Source organism: Phyllostomus hastatus, unplaced genomic scaffold (assembly GCF_019186645.2).
Source record: "Phyllostomus hastatus isolate PE091 unplaced genomic scaffold, TTU_PhHast_1.1 phas_contig_1, whole genome shotgun sequence".
In the NCBI taxonomy this organism is placed as follows: domain Eukaryota; kingdom Metazoa; phylum Chordata; class Mammalia; order Chiroptera; family Phyllostomidae; genus Phyllostomus; species Phyllostomus hastatus.
This window is the reverse complement of record NW_025333498.1, coordinates 19,742,921-19,766,943: the sequence shown is the minus strand read 5'-3', so window position 1 is coordinate 19,766,943 and position 24,023 is coordinate 19,742,921. Positions and strand designations below refer to the sequence as shown.

At 38.6% G+C, this 24,023-nt stretch overlaps 1 protein-coding gene across 1 annotated transcript in view; it reads left to right on the top strand.

Annotated features, from left to right (window-relative positions):
• Nucleotides 1-19,440, top strand: part of ERICH2 (glutamate rich 2) — a 38,361-nt gene extending 18,921 nt beyond the window's left edge. The window contains exons 7-10 of the mRNA XM_045834796.1: nt 1,405-1,589; nt 11,902-11,959; nt 18,526-18,597; nt 19,231-19,440. Of these exons, the coding sequence (XP_045690752.1) occupies nt 1,405-1,589; nt 11,902-11,959; nt 18,526-18,597; nt 19,231-19,352 (437 nt within the window). The 3' untranslated portion in view covers nt 19,353-19,440. The remainder of the gene's footprint in view (nt 1-1,404; nt 1,590-11,901; nt 11,960-18,525; nt 18,598-19,230) is intronic.
• The last annotated feature ends 4,583 nt before the right edge of the window (nt 19,441-24,023 follow it).

The following is a 24,023-nucleotide window of genomic DNA, read 5'->3' as shown; positions in this document are numbered from 1 at the left end:
TTTCTATCACTTCTTCATCTCTGTTTTACCAATGCCTTATCATCTCTCCCACCTGGATATTTAAAAGAGAACTATCTCTCCCCTTACTCTTTTTTTGTCTCCCCTCAAATACACTTTTCACCCTACTCTCCAGGGTTTTCTTCAGAAATGCAAAATTGATCATACTTGTTTTCTTACATAAAATCTTTCATTAGTAGCTCCTTCATTCTTAAGATAAACCCCAAGGCTTCCAGCCCACAAGACTTATTCATCTAGCTCCTACCTACACTTCAAGCCACATCTGTCACCATTTCAGTTTCAGCCTTAACCCTAAAGCAGCATCAAAGTGCTATAGTCCACACATATTCTTGCTTCTTCATTGGCCCATGGTGTCCCCTCTCCCTGGAAAAACTGATCCACTCAGACTGGACAGTTTCTGACCACTCCCCAGACTGGGTACAGCCCTCCTTTGCTCTCCTGTTTACCTAAAACACATCTTCATCACTGCCTTTCTATACTGTTTTATAATTATCCATTTTGTTTATGACTCCCCAGTTAGAGTTGCAAGTACTCTGAGATCAAGGACTATTCGTTTTTGTGCTCCTGGGACTCAGCTAATGCTAGGTACTGAATGGGTAGTCTGTCAGTATTGCTTAATTTTTCTTTTTTTAGATTTTATTTATTTATTTTTAGAGAGGGAAGGGAGAGAGAGAAAGAGAGAGAAACATCAATGTGGGGTTGCTGGGAGCCATGGCCTGCAACCTAGGCATGTGCCCTGACTGGGAATCGAACCTGCGAAGCCTGGTTCACAGCCGGTGCTCAATCCACTGAGCTACGCCAGCCAGGGCTAATTTTCCTTTTTCATCATCTATGTTTAGTCATAGGTACTGTGACTTGAAAATCATTAATGTTATATTTACAGTACTCCACGTGTATTTCTTCCTAATTTGCGTGTGTGTGTATTGAGAGAGAAAGAACTTTATTCTCAAATATTCAAGAGTGACATGACATAAGAAGGATTATTCACTTCTTAGCCTCTCCAGTCTTTTGCTCTCTAAGCTCTTTATTTTGTATTTACCTTCCTATAAGAACAATTTACGAAATATATTTCTAGAGATAGAATAGCATTAATTTTTTTTCTTGAAATTATAAGTAAGACTTTTACATTTATTAAAATTTCAAGCACCCAACAACATTAATATTAGCCCAATGATATTGGTTTGTGTTGTTTCCTCTTTCACCTGACAGTTTTATTACCTTTTTTTTGAAAATGGAAATCAGTGCTGTTTAGTCATGAAAAACAAAACTCCAGAACAGGAAGCCATATAGGAAACATGTACACTAGTTACATTATAAATTAGGAGTAACAATTGAAAATTTCTGAACTTGTAAACATTTATTGATTAATTTTGTACTTTGTTTTAGGTGAAGTGGGCAAAGATGAAGTCATTGCAAACCATGGGAAAAATAATGAATATTGCCTTCAGGATATAGATGATAAACTGTCCGAATCAACAGATGATGATGGTGAAGATGACACAAGTGATGAAGATAATGAAGACAGTAACCCAAATAGTGATACTCATGCCCCATTAGAATTAATGGCAGAAGTAAGCTTTACTGTGCATTTTAATTAACCTTGAAGTTTAAAAAAATTGTAAAAAGATCCTTGCCCATGTACAGATGCTTACCAGGCTACTCATCTCTCTTATGACTCTCACCAAGGTAGGGGTGAGAGGAGATTCTGCAAGTGACTTAGAGTAGTCTGGAACAGGCAGAAGCAAGAATAAGAAGTTTTGGTATAAAACCCTTCAAGGACTGTTTAAAGGAATGCTTTCTACACGAAGCATGGGCACCGTGCTAGTTACTGGGAATATATAGAAATAAATAAGAAAGACATGTCCTACCTTTGAGAGCTAATAGGCATATGTTATTTATATATAACAATTTATAACAAAATGAAATATGTGCTAGTTGCAGTATTTATGAAGTTCTCTCGGAACAGGGAGGATTAAGTGAGTGATGAAAAAGAGAAACCAGAGAAATGGGATAAAAATTTTAGAAACTTGCAGAGGGAAGGGTAGACATTCATTTGGTAAACAAGAGTTGATGGCATTCCTGACTTAGGAAGCAGCATGTGCAAAGGCATTGAACCCTGAAATGTCATGTGCAAAAACTGTACATAAACGTTTACTGATAATCTATGGAGAACAAAACTGGTTTTTGTTTTTGTTTTTGGTTTTGTGTTTTTTTTAAAGATTTTATTTATTATTTTTAGAGAGGGAAGGGAGGGAGAAAGAGAGAGAGAGAGAGAAACATCAATGTGCGGTTGCTGGGGGTCATGGCCCGCAACCCAGGCATGTGCCCTGACTGGGAATCAAACTTGCGACACTGGTTCACAGCCCGCACTCAATCCACTGAGCTACACCAGCCAGGGGAGAACAAAACTGTTTTACCTCACTTGTTGTGGTATCGCAGTCTATCTTTACTTAATATTACACAACTTCATGTACGTTGTACAAACTTCATAATTGTACATTTTCATTTCCCCTTCTCATCCTTTGTATTATTGTTGTTGTACATTTAACTTCTACCTATGTTAGAAGCTCCACAATACTTTCTTTTTGTTTTAAATAATTATCACAGGGGTTTCCAACCTTTTGGCATCTCTGAACCACACTGGAAAAAGAGTTGTCATAGGCCACATGTCAAATACATTGTGACACAATCACAAAAAAATGTCATAATGTTTTAAGTAAGTTTATGATTTTCTGTTGGGTTGCATTCATAGCCATCTGGGATGTATGTGGCCCCACAGGCTGCAGGTCGGACACCCCTGTGAGTTTTTTTAATTGGAAGATAACTTTTTTGGAACACATTTCTGGTGTTCTTTATAGTTTTGTGAGGATCCAACTATCACCTGATACTATTTTCCTTTTACCTGAAAAACCCCTTTAGTATATTTTACAGTGCAATTCTGCTGGCTGTGAATTATCTCACCTTTGTTTAAAAAAGTCTTAATTTCACCTCATTTTTTCAAAGATGTGTTACCTGGAGAGTTCTAGGTTGCCAGGTTATTTCCTATATTTGAAAGGTTGCTACATTGTCAAATAGTTTCAGAAAAGGTGTCTGGAAATCCAAGATGGCAGAGTATTAAGTGGAAGTTGCACAAACCTCTTCCCAGGACCAAACTGGAAAAACAACTAAATTGTAGAGAAATCATTCTGAATAACCAGCTGAACCATAGCTGGAGAGAAGCCTTATAACCAAGGACAGACAGAAGAAACCAGTTCACCACAACGACACTGGTAGGAAAAGTGGAGGAGGAGCAAAAGGGATGGCTGGGCTCCTACAGAGAGCAGCTGAAGTTCTGGAAGGATATTTAAGTGGCTAGCAGGTTCCCCCTGAGAAGTTTTGAGTCCAAACCCCAAGCTGGGCTCCCCAGCCTATAGCAACATTGTCAGAAAAGGAACCCAGATAACCTACAGCTATGAAAAGCTGTGGAGTTTTTGTTTACCAGGGATCAATGGCTGGAGACTATCAGAGGACCAACACACAAAATTCTATTTGCAGCCTCTTAACCTGGACTCTTGCAGAGGGAGGGCAGAATGAACTAGAGACATGTGAGGAGAGTCTGGGGATGGTGGCTCTGGGGAGAGAACTGAAGAAACACCTGCCAGGATCCCTGTGCTGAATCATCCCCTGTACTGCAGAGGCCACGTTTCTCAGGCAGAGCACTCCTCTCCAAGTGACATCAGCCTGAGAGGAAGTAGAAGCCCTGCGCATAGGAATTACTCCACCTACCCTATGGTGCTTAAGCTGGGGTGCTGAGGAATGTACCTGGAGGTTATCTCAGTGATTAAGTTTAACAACTAAAGCAGATCTCTTGAAGCTCTGAAACTAGCTGGGCCAAGTGCTGGTAAAAGCCAGCCATGCTGTGCATCCTGTTCTTTCTGCACACCAACAGGCACAGCAGAGGGACCCACACACTCTAGGTCACTGATAGATCCAAACAGGTTGCCCAGGGCCAGTTACATTCAGCATCTGACATAGGTCTACACCAGAGTCTTTGTGGGTCTACCTAATACATAGAAACAAAAAACAAACAGCCAAAATGGAAGACAGAAACAGGCCCCAAATGAAAGAACAAGAGAACCCTCCAGAAGAACTGAATGAAATGGAGGCAAGCAATTTATTAGATAGAGTTTAGAGTAAGGATTATAAGGATACTCAACAGCATGAAAAAGACACCAGAAACAATAAAAAATGACTAGTCAAAACTAAAAATCACAGTATCTAAAATAAATAATACACTAGAAGGAATAAGCAGTAGGTTAGATGAAGCAGGGGATCGAATCACTGGTCTAGAAGACAAGGTAGAAAATTCCTGAGCAGAGCAACAAAAAGAATTTAAAAGAATGAAGAACTCTTAAGAAAACTTTAGGACAACATGAAGCATAACAACATCTACGTCATGGGACTACCAAAAGAAGAAAAGAGTGAGCAGGGGATCAAGAATTTATTTGAAGAAATAATGACTAAAAACTTCCCTGGTGTGATGAAAAAAAAAAAAAAAGACATACAAATCCAGGAAGTGCAGAGAGTCCCAAACAAGATGGACCCAAACAGGACTATGCCAAAAATACATCATAATTAAAATGGCAAGCTTAAAAGACAAGGAGAGAATCCTAAAAGCCTCATGAGCAAAGCAGGGAATTACATATACGGGAGCTCCAATTAGATATCATATGATTTCTCAAGAGACATTTAAGGTAAGAAAGGTTTGGAATGAAATACTCAAGGTGATGAAAGCAAGGACCTACAAACCAAGACTACTTGAAATGATAACCAGCAAGGCTATCATTTCAAATTCAAGAAGAAATAAGGAGCTTCCCCCCAAAAGAGCTAAAGGAGTTTGTTAATACCAAACTAGTACTACAACAAATGTTAAAGGGCTTGCTTTAAGAAGAAGAAGAAAATAGAGGAAAATAGTTTAAAAATAAAATGGTAATAAATACATATCTATCAATAATCACCTTAAATGTAAATGGATTAAATTCTCCAACAAAAAGATAAGGTAGCTGAATGGATAAGAAAATAAGATTCATATATATGCTGTCTCTAAGAGACCTACCTCATCTTGAAAGATACTTACAGACTAGAAGATATGGAAAAAGATATTTCATGCAAATGGAAAGAGGAAAAAAGCACTGGGGAAGCAATACTTATATCCAACAAAATAGACTTTAAAACCCAGGCTATAGTAAGAGACACAGAAGGATACTACATAATGATAAAGGGAACAATCCAACAAGAGGGTATAACCCTACTAAACATTTATGCACCCAACACAGGAGCACCTAAATATGTAAAGCAAATCTTAATGGACCTAAGAGGAGTGATCAAGAGAAATACAGTCATAGTAGGGGATTTTAACACCAAATTGCTTCAATAGATAGATCTTCCAGACAAAATCAACAAGGAGATGGTGTGCCTTAACATACTAGATTAGATGGATTTAATTGATAACTTCAGAGCATTTCACCCCAATGCACATAGGATGTTTTCTAAGATAGACCACATGTTAGGACACAGGACAAGTCTCAATAAATTTAACAAGATTGAAATCATATCAAGCATCTTCTCTGACCACAATGCTAAGAAACTAGAAATCAATCACAAGAACACTGAAAAATACACAAGGACAGAAGCTAAATAACATGTTTTTAGCCCATGAATGGGTCAACAACCAGATAAAGGAAGAAATCAAAAGATACCTTGAAACAATTGAGAATGAGACACAACAATCCAAAATCTGGGACATGGACACCAAGCCTAAGAGGGAAATTCATAGCATTACAAGCCTATCCAAACAAACAAGAAAAGGCTCAAAAACAATCTAACTTTATCTAGTCAAGATGGAGGCATAAGTAAACACAGCTCGTCTCTTCACACAACCACAAAAAAGTTACAACTAAATACAAGACAACTATCACCCAGAATCATCAGAAAATCAAGCTGTATGGAAGGTAGACAACCAAGGACTTAAAGAAGTCACAGTCTTCAGTATGGGTAGGAGGGGTGGAGAGGTGGAACCCTGGAATGGGCAGTCCCACACTCACCTGTGGTAGATAAAAATTAGGAGGGATACCTCAGGACCAAGGGATGCCCCTGACACCAGACCACCCAGGCCAGGGTTCTAGTACCAGGAAGCTTAGTCCCCATAACTTTTGGCTGGGGGTGGAGGAGGTCAGAAGAATCTGTGGGATTCTCAGGCATCACTTATAGGGCCCACAAGCATAATAGAAATTATACAGACTCCCTCTGCACTCCAGTGACAGGACAGCAGCTAGAAGGGCACCAGTGGCATATGGGAAGACAGGTATCCGGCATCAGGGAGAGTGCCAAGGGACAGCTTCCTTCAGGACAAATCTCTGGAGGCTAGGCAGCAGCTATTGTCCCTTTTCTGAGCCTTTCGCCACACAGAACCACAGAGCATGACACCATATCTGAGACTCCCATCACCCTGGTTCACATGGTTGCCCAACTAAGATTACTTAAGGCTCCACCCCATCCAAGCTATGGGTGCTCTTTTCTACAGGCCACATTCCTAAGATGGAATCAAAGCAGCTCTGTCTAATACATAAAGAAAAACACAGGGAGGCTGCCAAAATGAAGAGGTAAAGGAACATCGCTCAAATTAAAGAACAGAACAGAACTCCAGAAAAAGAACTAAACAACATGAAGATAAGCAATGTATCAGATGCAGAGTAAAGAAACATTGGTTATTAGGATGCTCAAGGAACTCACTGGGTACTTCAACAGCTTAAAAAAGACCCAGGGAGATATGAAGGTTACACTAAGTGATAAAAAGTACAGGGAATCAACAGTGGAGTGGATGAAGCTGAGAAATCAAATCAATGATATGGAACATAAGGAGGATAAAAAATTCAATCAAAACAAGAAGAGGAAAGAATCCCCCCCACCTCCCAAAAAAGAAACAAGGATAGGCTAAGGAGCCTGTGGGACAACTTCAAACATACCAACATTCAAACCATAGGGGTGCCAGAAGAAGAAGGAAAAGAGCAAGAGATTTAAAGCTTATTTGAAACAAAAATAATGAAAGAAAACTTCACTAATTTGGTGAAGGAAATAGACACAAGTCCAGGAGGCACAGAGAGTCCCAAACAAGATGGACACAAAGAGGACCACACCAAGGCACATCCTAATTAAAATGTTGAAGGTTAAGAATAAAGAATCTTAACAGCAGCAAGAGAAAAGCAGAGTTACTGGCAAAGGAGTTCCCATAAGACCATCAGCTGATTTCTCAACAAAAATTTTGCAGGCAAGAAGGGACTGACAAGAAGTATTCAAACCAATGAAAAGCAAAGACCTACAACCCAGATTACTCTATCCACCAAAGCTATCATTTAGAATTAATGACAAAGTGCTTCCCAGACAAGGAAAACCTAAAGGAGTTCATCATCACCGAGCCATTTTTATATGAAATGTTAAAGGGACTTATTTAAGAAAAAGATCAAAACTATGAACATTAAAATGACAATAAATTCACAACTATCAACAATTGAATCTAAAAAAACTAAGCAAACAAGCAAAAATGAAACAAACAAATATGGAAATCATTTGGAGGATTATCAGTGGGGAAGGGGAAGAGGAAGATGGAGGGAAAGATGCAGGGAGTAAGAAGAACCAATTGGTAGGTACAGAATATACAATGATGTTAAGAACAGTACGGGAAATGGAGTAGCTAAAGAATTCATACGCAGCCTTGGCTGGTGTGGCTCAGTGGATTGAGTGCTGGCCTGCAAACCAAAGGGTTGTGGGTTCTATTCCCAGTCGAGGCACATGCCTGGGTTTTGGGCCAGGTGCCCAGTATGGAGCACACAAGAGGCAACCACACATTGATGTTTCTCTCTCTCTCTTTCTCCTTCCCTTCTCTCTACAAATAAATAAAATATTAAAAAAAAATATGCATTACCCATGGACATGAACTAAGCAGGGAGAGGGAAGCCAAAGGGAATGTGTGGTACTGAGTGGAGGGTGTCAAATGGGAAAAAGAGTTGGACAATGGTTATCTAATAATCAAAAAATCTATTTAAAGCAAAAAGACAACAAAAAATCTAACTTTACACTTAAGCAATCTTGAAAAAGAACAATAAACCCTAAAGTGAGCAGAAAGAAGGAAATAATAAAGATTGGAGCAGAAATAAATGACATACAGTCTTAAACAATACAGGAGATCAATGAATCCAAGAGATGGGTCTGCCCTGGCTGGTGTGGCTCAGTGGATTGAGCACTGGCCTATAAACCAAAGGGTCGCTGGTTTGATTCCCAGTAAAGGCCATATATGTCTGAGTTGCAGGCCAGGTCCCCAGTAGGGGGTTCATGAGAGGCAGCCACACATTGATGTTTCTGTCTCTTTCTCCCTCCTTTCCCCTTTCTCTGAAAATAAATGAATAAAATCTATTTTTTAAAGAGCTGGTTCTTTAAAAACAAGACTGGCAAGCCTTTAACCAGTCTTATCAAGAAAAAAAAAAAGAGAACCCAAATAAAATCAGAAATGAAAGGAGAAATAATAACTGACATCAAAAAAATACAAAGATTGTAGGAAAATATTATGAACAACTATATGCCAACAAATTGGACAACCTGGACAGAATGAGTAAAATTCTAGAAATTCTATACAGTTTTCCAAAACTAAATCAGGAAGTATCAGAGAATCTGAATAGACAGATTATACCTACCAAAATTGAAGCAGTAATCAGAAAACCCAACAAACAAAAGCCCTGGACCGGTTGGCTTCACAGGTGAATTTTTCCAAACATTCTGAGAAGACCTAACACCTCAAACTATTTCAAAAAATTCAAGAGAAGGGGAAGCTCTCAAGCTCATTTTACAAGGACACAATTATCCTAATTCCAAAAATAAATGAAGACACTACCGAAAAAAGAAAGTACAGGCCAATATGCCTGATGAACATTGACACTAAAATCCTCAACAAATATTAAAATTGGCCCTGGCTGGTGTTGCTCAGTGGAGTGCCAGCCTCTGAACCAAAGGATGCCAGTTCAATTCCCAGTCAGGGCACAAGCCTGGGTTGTGGTCCAGGTGCCCATTAGGGGTCCCTGAAAGGCAATCACACATTGATGTTTCTCTCCTCTTTCTTCCTTCCCTTCTCTCTAAAAAACCTAATTAATTAAATATTTTAAAAATATTTAAATTGAATACAGCAATCCATCAAAGAGATCATATACCATGATCAAATGAGATTCATGACAAAATGAAGGATAAAAACCACATGATCATAACAGTAGATGTAGAAAATTTGATAAAATCCAGCACCCATTTATGATAAAAACTCTCAGCAAAATGGAAATAGAAGGAATGTTTGAAAGTAAGATGCAGACATCATAAAACTTCACCCCTAAAATGTGAGAATGGGTCTCCTAAGAATAAGTTCATTCTTCAAAGTAACATCATACCCTTATCACATCTAAGAAAATTAACAACAGTTCTGTAATAAAGTATATTATATTAAAATTGAGACTTCCCAATTGTCTTTAAAATGACTTATAACTGGGTTATTTTCCAGTCAGGATCCTGTCAAAACTCATGTTTTGAGTTTAGTTTTTGAGCATTTATTTTGGATGTCACAAGTAACTTAATAAAAGATCAATTTTTAAAAGACTTGCCTTCAACTTAATTTTGAAGTCTTAAATAATTCTCATGAAAGTCTTTAGTCAAATATCCATTGCACAAATTGCTTAATTTCACTGGCTTTTCAACTATTGAGAGTAAATATATTTTATGTTAACAACATAAAATCAATGCAAATAAATAAGTCAATGTGTAGGAGCCTTTGAAATGGATTCTATGTACCATTTCATTTTCTGAGATTAGTATTATTAATATAATACTTCATTTAAAAAGCTAGATACTAGTTGATGTTAAGAAATTCTTGTTAATTTTGTTAGGTGTGATAGCAATAATGTGATTGGGTTTTTAATTTAACATGAGGTGACATATATAAAACTGCTTAAATAATCTAGGCAGGGGGCGGGGGGGAATTTGTGGTGATATTGATAAAACCAGATTGGTAAAATGTTAATTTTTAAAGGTGAGAATCAGGAGCATGTATTTCTTTCACAATTTTCTCTACTTGTGTGTATATTTAAGTTTTCTATAAAGAGTTTAAAGATACAAAGATAATTGAATTAACAAAATTACTTAAGACTAAAAGATAGTCTTTTAGGTAATTCATGAATTAAAAGTAAAAATCTAAACCTATAACCTACTTAGAAAGTAGCGATAACCATAACACTAAATATGAAAACATTTAAAAAGTGCTTAATTTCAAATGCTTTGATGATGATGATGATTCAAGAAAGAATGACAGTTAATGAACTAAATATTAGTGCCAAAAACCAGAAAAGCAACATAAGCATAAGGAAAGTACAAAGAATTAAAGGAACAAATTAATAATTCAAGTAAAATCAAATTAATAAATCAATTTAAGAGCTAGATATTTGAAAAATGTAGATCATAGATATAATTAAATAGAAGAAATCTACAAATAAGAATTCATCTTAGACAAGAATAGATTTTTTTTAAGATTTTATTTATTTATTTCTTAGGGAAGGGAGGGAGAAAGAGAGAGAGAAACATCAATGTGCAGTTGCTGGGGGTCATGGCCTGCAACCCAGGCATGTACCCTGACTGGGAATCAAACCTGTGACACTTTGGTTTGCAGCCCACGCTCAGTCCACTGAGCTACGCCAGCCAGGGCCAAGAATAGATTTTTTTAATACAAGAGAATTATTAATATGTGAGTAAATGGGAATTGTGATGAAATTATTTATAGAAAAATCTCTAGAAGAGTTTTGTTTACATTAGAAAACTAAATCTAATACCCCTGTGAAAAGTTTAGAAAACTGGTAGGGAACTGCTTTTTAAAATGGCCCCTGAGTATTTATCAAATATCGAAATGTGTGAGAAGTGTTTGTTTGTTTTTTTTGTTGTGTATGACTCATGCTCATGTCTCTTGGAGAACAGATGTAGTGGAACTAGTGTATCAACATATGTTTCAGAATATGTCACACACAAGCAAAAACAATCATCTCAGTGTAGGCTAATTTTTGCAATGGAATCATAATTTAAATAATAATAAAATATTAGTTTGGTAAATTGCAGCTAGATAAATAAAAACATATAAGAATAGTTAATTCCATGGGAGAAAACTATGATATATGAACATGAACATGATTTTTATTTTTAAAAATGTTACTGAACAGTCCTAGTTTTTGAAATATGTGGTCATTTATGGAAACAATGTACATGAAGATGTAATAATAAACATCTCTGGGTAGTAGAGATACAGAGTCCTTTAAATTCAGGACAGAAGGTATTTATTTAGCTTTTAAATTTTCTATGTACAAAGACGTGTATTTGTAATAAAAATATAAAGGAATAGTAAAAGCAGGATGTATGAGAGCAATACTGGAAAATAGTGACTATACATATGTAATTGTAAATCTACATTTTTAACTAAGAATTATCATGTAATTATGGACAAAGCTCACAAATGGAAGCTGAATCTGAATCAAAAGGATATTAAAGTGGCTAATATCCACCATCTCTGCCAGTTGAATCAACCTATGTATTCTCAGATTGTTCCGTAGTATATGTATCATGTGGTGGCAGCGAAGTAGAATTATCATACTTACATGTTGCCTTGCCATGAAAAGTCCTTAAATATTTTTAATTGAGATTGATAGACTCATTCCTGGAAAAACATGTAATGTTAAAAGGAAATTAATCATTAGTGGAGTATTTTCTTGAAAGTTTATAATTGACACTTAAATTCTCTGCAACTGCTTATCGGAAAAATTTAATGTTTTCCAGTTCCTAAGAGCAGAAATGTGCCAAGACTACCATTTGGCTAAAAAATTATGTCAGATGAGTAAGTACAAAATACTTTGTTTTCCAATCTTCTCTTTGTTTCTAAATACATTCCATAGTATATAAGATAGTTTGGTGTTCATAAGCCAAGTGAATTTCTCTAATAGTGATCTCTTGACAGTAAATTAGACTGATTGGTATAAGAACAAATTTAGACTTCTAGACTAACTTTGAGTGAGATCAAGTGAAAGAAACTAGTTAATTACCACTACTTACCATGAAAGTAAGTCAGAATCCTTACCTTTATGATAAGGATCTGTGCCTTTAGTTTCAAAGAAGTGTCAGGTAGTGCAACAACCCTTACTTAACATGCAATTGTTCCAAAGTATTTGAGTGCATACATGTGTTGGGCACTGTTCTAGACACTGGAAATACAGCAGCCAACAAGACAGATAATGATCCCACCTACAGATGATAAACTCATATATAGAGAGATAGGTGTTATCTAGGAAAATAAAGTAGGGAAGAAGGAATAGGAAGAACCTGGAGGAGGCAAAGCACTTCAGATAAGATGGTCTCAGAAGGCCTCATGAAAAGACTTGAGCAAAGACCTGAGGTTGAAGAACTAGTCAGTGGGTATCTGGAAGAAGTGAATTCCAGGAAGGTCTAAGAGGAAATGTGCTGAGATGAGAGTGTCTGGTGAACAAGGACAGTGTGATTGGAGCAGAATAAGCAGTGGGAAGTGTGATGGGAGGTGAGGTCACGGAGGTTTGGGTTGGGGGTTGTGCAGATTGCATTGCACCTTTCCACAGTTTAAGGGTCTTCAGTTTTTCTAAGTGGGAAACTGTTGTATGCATTTGAGTAGAAGAATATACTTCTCCTTTTTTTCTTTCTATCTTTGATTTATAGTGGTTTGACCTGATGTTCAACATAGTTGCAGTTTTTTTTTCTTTACACAAAGGGAGATTTGAGAGGTTTGCAGGGTTTCCTAATTCTGTGGGTTGTTGTTTTCAACAGCTTAAAACAATTCTTGGCCATTACCTTTTCAAATGTCATTTATGCCCCATTCTCTTTCTCTCTTTTCTTCCTGGATCTTCGGTTACACATAAACTAGACATTTTTTCATGGTGTCCCATGTATATCTGATAGTCAGTATTGGGTTTTGTTTTTCCTTTTTTTTTTATTTCTCTGCTTCAGTTGGGATATTTTCTATTTGTCTGTACTTCAGTTGACTTATATTATTTTCTGCTGTGTCCCATCTGCTGTTAAAACTATCCGGTGAGTTTTTTTATTGATATCCAGTGAATTCTTAATTTCAAAGATTGTATTTTCCAGTTTTAGAAAGTCCATTAAACAACTTTGAAAGATTCCTGCTCCTTGTTTAAGTCCACAATGTTTTCAACGATTTTACCCACCTTTTTCTCTAATACATTTGTCATAGTAATTTTCAAAATGAAATGGCAACTCTCCAATAAACTTTATTGATAATAGGACTCAAAGTATCAACTGGTGTTAGACTTCAGTCTCATGGTAAAAGTCCATGAAGTGAATATGTAGTATAGGAATTGTGAGCATCTACTCTCATTTGCCTCACAGAGTCCCTACTATGGATACAGTACTTCTGGACTCATTGGAGATTTTTTTTTATTCTCACCCAAGGAAATGTGTATTGATTTTTAGAGAGAGAAGGAGGAGAGAGAAACATCAGTTGGTTGCCTCTCCTACATGCCCCAACCAGGGATCGATGCTGCAACCTACGTATGTGTCCTGGCCACAGTTCAAACCTAAAACCATTTGGTGTACGGAATGATGCTCCAACCAGCTGAGCCACCCAGCCAGGGCTCATTGGCCAATTTTTAAAATGGGTTTCTTGAATGCTTTAACACTACCTATTTTATATCCAAAATAATAAGCCATATTTCGCACTTTGGACAAGCCATTGAATAAAATATTTTGATCAAAACTATTTTTGGTGGCTCATACATAGAATTTCTGATCAGAAGGAATCCTTAGAAAGAATCATGTCCAATCCTCTATTTTTACAAATAATGAAACTGAAGCAGGAGAGGTTAAGCTGCCTCATCAGCCCCACTCGGAGTGGGTGGCACGGCCTGGAACCCAAGCCCCTTCCTCCCATGGCACCTCTCTTCTCTGTGGGGCTAAGGCAGGAGTGACTGTAGCTCTAGCTCCCAGTTCTCTGAGTTTCCTGTGGAGTCTAATTATGGGAAAATTTATATATCATGTTTCAGTATTCATCAGTCAGTTTTAGAAGGCCTCTGGCTGAGGCTTACAAGATATGTGCACTGATAATCCCGTCTCTCGGTCAGTTTTGGCTGTTAGCCCGGCAGTGTGCTGCATAAACAGCAGGTGCTTAATAAAATGCTTATTGACCCGACTGCAGCCAGTGAATACACATTAAGTGCCAGGTAAATGGGGATGAAAAGTCAGAATGATCTATCTTAATGGGGTCATACCCCTTTAAAAAGGCACTCACTCCCATCGTTCCTTCCTTCCAACAAGTACATGTTGACCACCATATCTGTACCAGACAGTGTTCTGGGAGTTACAAAGAAAGCAGAAATTAGAGCCCACATACTCGAAACCCTTTGGGATTGACATAGACATGATTTGGTTTGGTTTTCACCTTTACTGGCTCATCTAGTACGACTGCACACTCTTTCTGTGTCAAATGTGGGCCTCTAAAACTAAGGACTAGGCTTTCGGAAAAGGAGTTACACAGGGCCCTAAGATAGGCCCCATGACCCAGGAAGCAAATTGGGAAAGAATACTGCTCCCAAGAGAAAGAAGAGGCTCATGGGAAACATGGGGAAAGAGGCCCCAGAGGTGGGGGTTTGGGGCAGGGAGTAGCTATTGATATGAAGGTAGGGAGACCCAGGTTTAGCACTGCCAAGCAAGCTCAAGGAAGATGGGAGAGCTGAAGGCAGACTCTGCCTCGGGGGGAAGGAAGTCCTAGTGTGCTGTGGTGCCAAAGGAACCTTGGCCGAGGGCTGCCACAGCCCCTCTCTGTGTTCACAGTAACGGACAAACGAAATTTTTCACGTGGTGTGGACCCCAAAATATATATATACATTCTTACAGTGTAGATAGTCTTTTGTCTCTTTTTTCCTGCTCCTAGCTCTTTTCTAGACATCCCCCCTTTCTCTCTATAGATATTTATATATTTGTGTATGTTAACATACATTATGTATTTATATATTTATGCATGTATGGATTGAGCACCCACTAGGGAAGCATTCATATTACATTGTTTAATTCTTCAGATAATTCTGTGAGGCTGATATTATTAAACCTTCTTTACAGATGAGGAAACTGAGGCTAGCAAAGAGAACTAGTTCACACAAAGTCACACAGCTGCTGAGTGGTAAAGTTTGGATGAGATCCCAGGTCTGGCTTGAAAGCCTGTGATTTACTACTATATTTCCACTTTCTCATTTTATTAATAAGCTTCTATTTCTGGTCAAATAGGCAAAGACTTGGAAAAGAGACACTGTTATGGACCAATCAGGTTTGAAATGGCTCCTATGGTTGACTAATATATTTATTTTATTAGTAAATGTATTTATTGTGTGAAATAATTTATATGAAATAATGCAGCTTATCCCTTCAGAAATGCTTTACAGATTTATTTTCTTGAACAAAGCCTTGGGGTCCTAGTGCGTTTTCTTCTTGTCTGATTACAGCACAATCATTTACATCTTGTTTGGCTGAAGAGCTTCCCATCTGGCGTCCCACATACCCATGGGTTCTTGTCTCTGTCCTGCCTTTTAAAAATTTGTATTGGGTTCCCTGCAAGAAATTTTACCTGTTGGCGAAGGCTTGAATCTTATCTGTCTTCCACGCTCAGTTTTTATGTGGTCCCCTAATATTTCCACACCCATTTTTCTGCTGTCTCATGCAGAACTGGCATCTCTGCTCCTGCCATTTCCTACCAGGCACTGGCAGCAGCCTGGAAACGTGGTTTTTAAACGGAGCTGAAAGTCTAGAGTCCCAAGTGCTTATCTTAGTTCATCTCATGAATGACTGTGAGATTTTGTGCCAATCTCCCTATTTCTTGGTCTTTTCATCTGTAAGAAGGAATCCGCAACTCAGTCTTCTCAGGTACCACATTTCTGCTCACAGGCAGCCCTGGATTCTGTCAGCCTGGAGCACCTATTTCATCTACTGTAATACCTGTAAACGTTTAAGAAAAATGGCCTGAAAGCCAAAATGGCTCTCATCATTATAAGTCTAACACAAATACAGATGTATCTTCAGAAAACATAGTTCCTATAACTTTTTTTCTCTTTTTGAGTAAAATCATTCTGTCCCACTAGCCTAGATATAATTTTATCTAGGCAAAAAAAGGACTGCTTTCTATTCAGTTATCTATATTCATTTATTTCACTTATTAGTGTTTTGAGGGTTACAGCTCTGTTCTGGGCACCCCAGGGATGTAAACGGTGAGCAAGACCAACATTCGCTCTGCCCTAGAATAGCCTGCAGCCTGGGGGACTTAGGTCCCCACGAGCAGCAGAACCCTGGCTCCCTGCCCCAGCTTCAGCCAGGAGAAAGTATCCATTGAATTCTTAGGAAGGAAACAAGCCTTTTCTAGGCCCAGACCGTTCCAGGAAAACTAATAATCAACATTTTATTCAACACTTATCATGCACTTTATCTTATGAATACTTGATCTGCATTATCTCATTGATTCATTAAAGTAGCCCAAGGTGGCCAATGGTATTATTACAGGTAAAAGAACTGAAATGCAAAATTTTAAATACTTTTTAAAGGTAACACTGCTAGACAGTGGCAGAACCTGGATTCACATCTGACAGTCTTTCTTCAAGGCCCACACTGGGCTCTGCATATTTGCCCAGGTTAGGAAACAGCCCCCAGAATACCATCTGCATGTACTAGAAGTTTCTCATACTTTTTTCCAAACTCTGCTAACCTGTCCAAGAGTAAGAAGAATGTTTGATGCATCACCTGGAATGGATACTGCTGAGCTAAGCTTCAATGCAGACACCTTTCTCTCACTCTGAAAATTAACAACTGCCAGCGGTTTTTGTTGAACCATGAGAGTAGCTGATGTCATACTCTAATCCCATGGAATAATCCTAATTGCAATGAGAAATTTTCTAAAGTGTGTTACTAGGAAATTAATAACACTTTTTAATAAATGTCCTACCAAAAAGGATCCCATGGGAATAATAAATTGGGGAAACCACATTCTCCTAAGATTCATAGTAGTTATGAGCATGTTTATATTTTCTATAAAATTCTTCAACTGCCTCTTACTGTAAACATTCCCTGGTTAACTTTATTTAACCTAGTTTTCCAAGTATGTGTTCACATCTTAAGAAACTAGTCTCTCAAGGAGTGGGTTGGAGAACCCCCACTCTAGAAAGAGGCTTAGCCTCAGAGAAAGATTTAGTCCAAGTTAAAATGTATAAAAAGTTACTTTTATTAGAAACATTGAAAGATGTATAAATACCTATAGGATCCTCAGAAGCAGCTCTGAGCAGGTACACAGCCATGCTAACACAGATTGCTGGTAGCTTATTACAGTAGTGGGTTAGGAAATAAAGACACTGATTTGGTGTGTCAGGACGAATGCCATATGGGGTGGTTATCTGGGGCCGGGGGCTTGGCTGAACCATCCACAGTTCTCTCTTTACTATTAGCCAGGCCGATAGCACACTTGATGTTTCAGTGCCCCCTTGGTGCCATCAAGATATTGCACAGGAGCCACAACTTAATAGATGATGCAGAATTATGAATACTCCTCAAGGTAGGCAGGAAGACGGTAGAGAGAGATCTGAAAAATAAAATAGTCCAGAAAACTCACAAACAAAAGGCGTAAATCGTCCTGCTCTCTAGAACATTGGTAACATACGAGTAAGCCTTAAAAAATCTATTGGTATAGTCCGAAGGAGAGATGACACATTCGCATACACGTTCACATAAAGGATCAACAAAAAGGAATAAACAGTGCTGAAAACAATGGGTCTGATGAACAGGGGAGGCAATGACTGGGATGCAAACTAGGGTAAAAGTTGTAAGGATGAAGAAAAAGAAGAAACATCAGTTTTCCTATTTGAAAGATGGGTTTTTAGAAATGACATCTCTACCCTGGAAGACCTTGCACTAAAAACAAAAACAAAAAAAATGAAACAAAACAAAAAAACCAACTCTGTTCCTTTGTGTTCAGGGTGTTCCGACGAGGCCTTTAGTAAAGGATGTTGTGCAGACTTTGGGAGGCTGAGAGGAATAAGGGATTAACAGACTCTAGGCACACATTCCTAGTAGTGAAGTGTCCATATTTTGCAGTATGTGTGCCTTGTTTGCAGAATTAGTTACGAAACACCTTGGTTTCAGGCCTATGAGGGAAGCCTCGTAGTGACTCTTTGGGCAGGAGGTAGAAAATAGAATGAGATTTCTCTTACAAATCACCTAAGGTAAGTAGAGCACTTTCTCTTTGCACTTAAATATACCCATGGTATAATTGTTGATGTTTATTGCTTTGTGCATTTTCACTTACTCTGATTGGCAGTTTCATCCTCATTCTGAGGAGCCTGTTTGCTGAAACACTTTGTTAATAACACACCTTCTGTTGTCCATTTTCAGTCCTAATTTATGAACCAGAAAACCCTGAGGCCAAGGAGTTTTTGTCACTTATTGAAGAAATGTTGCTGATGGGTAAATTTAAAAATTGAAATTCCTTCTTTCTCATAGAACTATGAGCAGTCACTATTTAAAAACCCATTATCCCAGGAGATTGGCCAAGTACATCCTCAGGAAATGGTTAAGAGAAGTCTAAATGGTTATCTTGGATGGTTTAATGAAACCAGCTTGGCCTTCGTGGGTGGTCAGGATGACTTCCTGACCTCTGTGGGGTGGAACTCCCAGACAAAGCAGGCTCCCTGGATGTAGGCATCTAGTACCATAGTCTTCAGAGGGAACAGAACATGCTAATTGCCCCCTGTGTTAAGGGACTATCCCACAATTCCAGGGAAAGCCAGTACCCTCTAAATTATCCTATTCTATTAAGAATTTACTTATTCTCTTTAAGAATTACATTCACAATAATAAAAATATTTTCATAGACCTAGTTTTAAGTTTACTTTAAATCTCAAACATCTTTGTGCCAGTAAGATGTTTTTATTTGTGCTGCTAATTTGACCCTATATACAGTTAACAAAATTCAGCTCAGTTCTCATGTTCCAAAAATATGTATTTCTCAGTAGAGGGAAAAGCAAGGAGAATTACAACTTTTCAAAGAGTGGAAATATTAAGAAATGTATTAAGCAATTTTCTTTCTTTCTGTGGCAGAGAAATCTCCAAATCTTGAGGAAGATGATAAAGATAGTGAAGAAGACAGTAGCGGTGAGAGTGAAGGAGAAAGCAGTGAGGAGCTAAGTGAAGGAAGCTCGGACGAATGTGAAGACGGGTGATGAAAGATGCTACTGTGGTCTCATCTTCACATATTTCTATTACTGTGTAACTTGGAAATATAAAGAACAGAGCTGCATTTCAGTCTAATTCTTCTTCATTTGGTCTAGAGTTGTTTTAATTTATCCATATTAGTTTGAACGCCTTCCTAATATTTAGGTCTTAGCTCAACGTGAGTTTCTCAGAGAGGAAAACAGTATTTGAAAACCCGTAGCCAACTCAATGGGTTGGGTGTCTTCCTGCAAACCAAAAGGTCACCAGTTCAATCCCTAGTCAGTACACATGCCTAGGCTGAGGGTCAAGTCCCTGGTTGGGGGCTTGCAATTGATCACATATCAATGTTTCTCTTCCTTTCTTTCTCCCTCCTTTCCCCTCTCTCTGAAAATAAATATCACATCATATGCCTGTTGAGTGGTAGATCCTGGGTTTGTACATGGACATGGTAGCTCCAGATCCATCCTCTTAGTCCTTCCAGGTGCTTTTTATCAGTATGTTCTTCATAGCATATATCACTCCCTAACGTTCTTACTGAACTACTTGTACTTTTTTTTTTTAAGATTTTTTTTTTTGGTGGTGGAGAGGAGAAAGAGAGGGAGAGAAACATCAGTGTTTGGTTGCCTTTCATGTGCCCCCTGCTGGGGACCTGGCCCGCAACCCAAGCATGTGCCCTGACTGGAAGTTGAACCAGTGACCCTTTAGTTCACAGGCCTGCGCTCAACCAGTGAGCCACACCAGCAGGGCTAACTAGTTGTACTTTCTATCTTCTCCCTTCTTGTCAGAAAGTGTAACCTCCCAAAGCAGGACTTTGTCTTTTTCACCATTTCCCCAGCAGCTGCACAAGTGCCTGGCAAATAATGGGATGTATATACCAAGTGAATGAATGGAGTGAAATTAACAAACTGTCTACCTTCTTTCATGAAACATTTACACGACTTCATTACACCTTTGATGTCTCAATCTGCATTATTTTGCTGATTCTGTATTCCTTGATGAATTTCTGCCATCTTCAAAATAGGTTGTAAGGTAACTGAGGTAAAAGTAAGAAAAATATCCCCAAGTAGTTTGTTTTTCAAGGTGCCAATCTGATTTGTATGTAGGTATTTTGAATTTTTATTTTTATATTAGCACACCATTATGTTATATCTAAAATGTTTGCAGCATAGTTTAGTCTTTGGGAATCTTGTACCCTGCTAACATTTAGAGGAAGAAATTCTGCACCATTTTGTAGGAGTGACTGAAAGAGATGAAGGCAGGTGTGTGTAATCCTCTAGTTACATTAAGTAGTCAGATAGCATCAGAGGGCCGGCTGACATAGACCTCACGGATGGTCATTCTATTTGTGGGGGGCTCGTTATTCCTTCCCACCATAGCAAAACCACCATGTATCAATCTGGTGATGCTTACCTGATTATGGAGCTCCCCCTCCCCCACAAAGAAGTTCACAAAATACCCAGCAACTAATATTGCAGACTAAATCAGTTACACTAATGAGATTTTAGTTTTCCTTTAAAGGAACAGGAAAGTTCTGAGGAAGAAAGTCTGAATAAAAAGTCAAAATATCACAGGCTGTGTTATAGCTAAATCTAAGAGTTTATAAGGTTTATTCATACAGGATAATCATACCCCTCTCTTCCCATTATTCATCCTACTTACTGTCTTTGATCAATGTAACTTAGGGTGTTGGCATAACCTAACAGGCATGTGTGTCTGTATGTAGTAATAATAGCTAAAAAAAATCTACAAAGTATTATTTCATTATTTAACCTGCTGGCTTCTCACAATTGTTCTAAGAGCATGCTATTATTACCCCTGTAAGTTACACAAATCAAATTTGGGGTGCTGGGGGATAGCCAAGGGTAAATGTTAACTGGGGTATTAGAACTCCAGGGAAGAAGTTAAGACTAAGAGATGCTAGGTTATGTCTCAGTGTGAGAGAGCTCGTGAATCTTGAACCCCGCATCCCAGGCTGCTTCACACACAGCTGAACTCCAGAAACTGTTAATGTTCCAGACCTGTGCCTTGTTGGAAATTTTATAACATGTTACCCTGTATGAAAGAACCAAATATCCAACAACATGGGAATGTGTGAGAATGTCCACTTGATGGACTTAAGATGGGAACCCACTAAAATAGTTTTATTTATTCAATAAATATTTACTGAAGGCCTAAAGGTATACCATGGAGAACAAAACCCATAAATAGCATTTATTTTTTAAAGTTAATTTTATTGCAGTTCAAGTACAGTTTTCTGCCCTTTTCCCCCCACCTCCCCCACCCCACCCCAGCCCATAAATAGCATTTAAATAGTGCTCTTAAATAGCATTGTTGTGGTTGAAATACAGGGTGATAAACATTGTCATTGAGGATGTGCAATGTGCCAGGCGAGCACATGGCAGACGGGGTGGCACCTGACCCAGGCCAGGCACCCAGGGAAAGTATTCAGAAGGAAATGAAGTCTCAGCTGAGAAGGTGGAACAAGCAGGAATTAGCCACAAGATGATGTGAGCAGTGTCCTAACACTAGACACATTCTGAGTCCAGAGAGTACACAGGTAAGATTGGATTGCAAAATGAAAATGAACCAGTTAGAGTAGACACAGATGCAGCTACAGTGATAAAACAGCAGGATAATTTGAGGATCATATAAGTGGGAGGCCATTGATGGGTTTTAAAGAAAATAATGATTGTATTTTAGAAAGAAAATTCTAGTAGCCAGGTGGAAAAATGTTTTCTCAAGCTACAGGTCATGATCCATTAGTTATGAAATCACTATAGTGAGTCACAAGTAGCTGGGTTTTTAAAAAATTAAATTGTGCACAATAGGAAATAGCACACATTACAAAAGGGAATGAATTAGGGTTTTGTGAAACTTTTTGGTTTGAGAGTGTGTGTATGTGTGTGTCCTAGATCTTGATGTGAAATGTAGTTCTTCCTATGGACCTCAATTACAAATATTTATGTATATGTATGTATCCATACACATACATCTGAAAATGTAGAGAACAGACAGAATACAAAACTCCACTGGCACATAGTAATCCTAGCAGTTCACAATTGTAGCCTAGAAGGAGTCAGTCGCAAAGAGATGCAATGGGATGGAGTTATCCCAGAGGTAGAACTGGCAGGAATTCGTGAATTAAACACGAGGGAGAGGTAGAGAGCAAGGGTGACCCCCAGTTGGATAACTGGTTATATGGTGGTGCTGTCCCCCCAAAATAAGGAAAACAGAAAGATTTGCTGGAGATGTTGGCAGTTAACTTACATAAGTATGGGAAGTATATTAGTTTGCTATGACTGTTGTGGCAAATTACAACACACTTAGTGGCTTAAAATAGCACAAATTTATTATCTTCCAATTCTGGAGGTCAGAAATTAAAAATGGGTCCCCCTCAAGCCAAAATCAAGGGGTCAGCAAGGCTGCCTTCTTTCTGGAGGCTCTCGAAGAGAATCAGTTTCCTTGCCTCTTCTTGCTTCAAGAGCCTGCCTGCATTCCTTGGCTCATGGCCACATCCCTCCATCTTCAAAACCATCTATGTCAGACAGAGACATTCTCACACTGCAGTCTCTGCCATCTTTTCTCCCCTATCTTGTGATTTTTGTTAAATTATACTTAGTAAGTAGAACCCTGGGGTGTTGAGCCAGGGTTCAACAAAGATCCAAAGGGAAAGTGAAATGGGAAAGATTATTACACTTGACATGCGACTGGGGAGATCAAGGGGCAGGCAGAGAGTGAGTAGCAGGACCTGGGGTATATGTCTTTATTGGGGTCTTCAAGTGGGATGCTTTTGGGGTTCCCAGACTAAGGTCAGATTGGTCGATTCAAACCACAATGATCAGAGTTTCGGTAAGCCCAATGAGGGTATTATCCAAGGCAGTGCACAAGGGAAATTGTTGGGAGCAGGAGAGACTGTATCACCCGGGGCTTCGGAAAGTCGTATCAGAAACGTACTTGTGACTCTTATCCAGGCCATGCACTTGAGGGAGAGACTAGTGTCAGTTCAAAGCCCTGTAGGCTGCCCAGCCACACAAAATAGATGACAAGGCTGCAATATTAGTTCACCGATGCTCTCAACACTCCACCTCCCTCTTCCTCTTTAAAGACACCTGCAGTTTCTTTGGGCCCATGTGGAAAATACACTGACTAGCAACCTTAATTCCATCTGTAACCTTAACTGCCCTTTGCCTGTAACCTAACATGTTGATGGGATCTGGGGATTAGGACATAATCCTAATGTCTTAATTAGAACATAATTAGGGTAGGGGAGCATTATTCTGCCTACCACATGAAGTATTGGATAGAAGTTGTTTTGGAATTCCTAGTGTGGAGCTTAGGACAGATACTTTGGCTAGAGGTATATACCTTAATTAGGAGTCATCAGTGTAGGCTGAATGAGGTAATGCATAACAGATATCTCTTTGATTAGAGATAGTAATCAAAGATAGGCACTGGTGGCTCACAGAGACTGTAGTCTGAATATAAGAGGACTGAAAATAGAATTATCTTACATGATAACATTTAAGTGATGGTCCAAGAAGAAAAATTCACAAAGGAGCCTAAGAAGAACAGCCAGGGAAAATCGGGGAAAGCGAACTTCGTGGACACCATTGGTTGGTGCTCAGCATCCATCCCCGCTGCTTCTGTGCTGAGAGAGCCCTGATTTCGTCCAGATATTC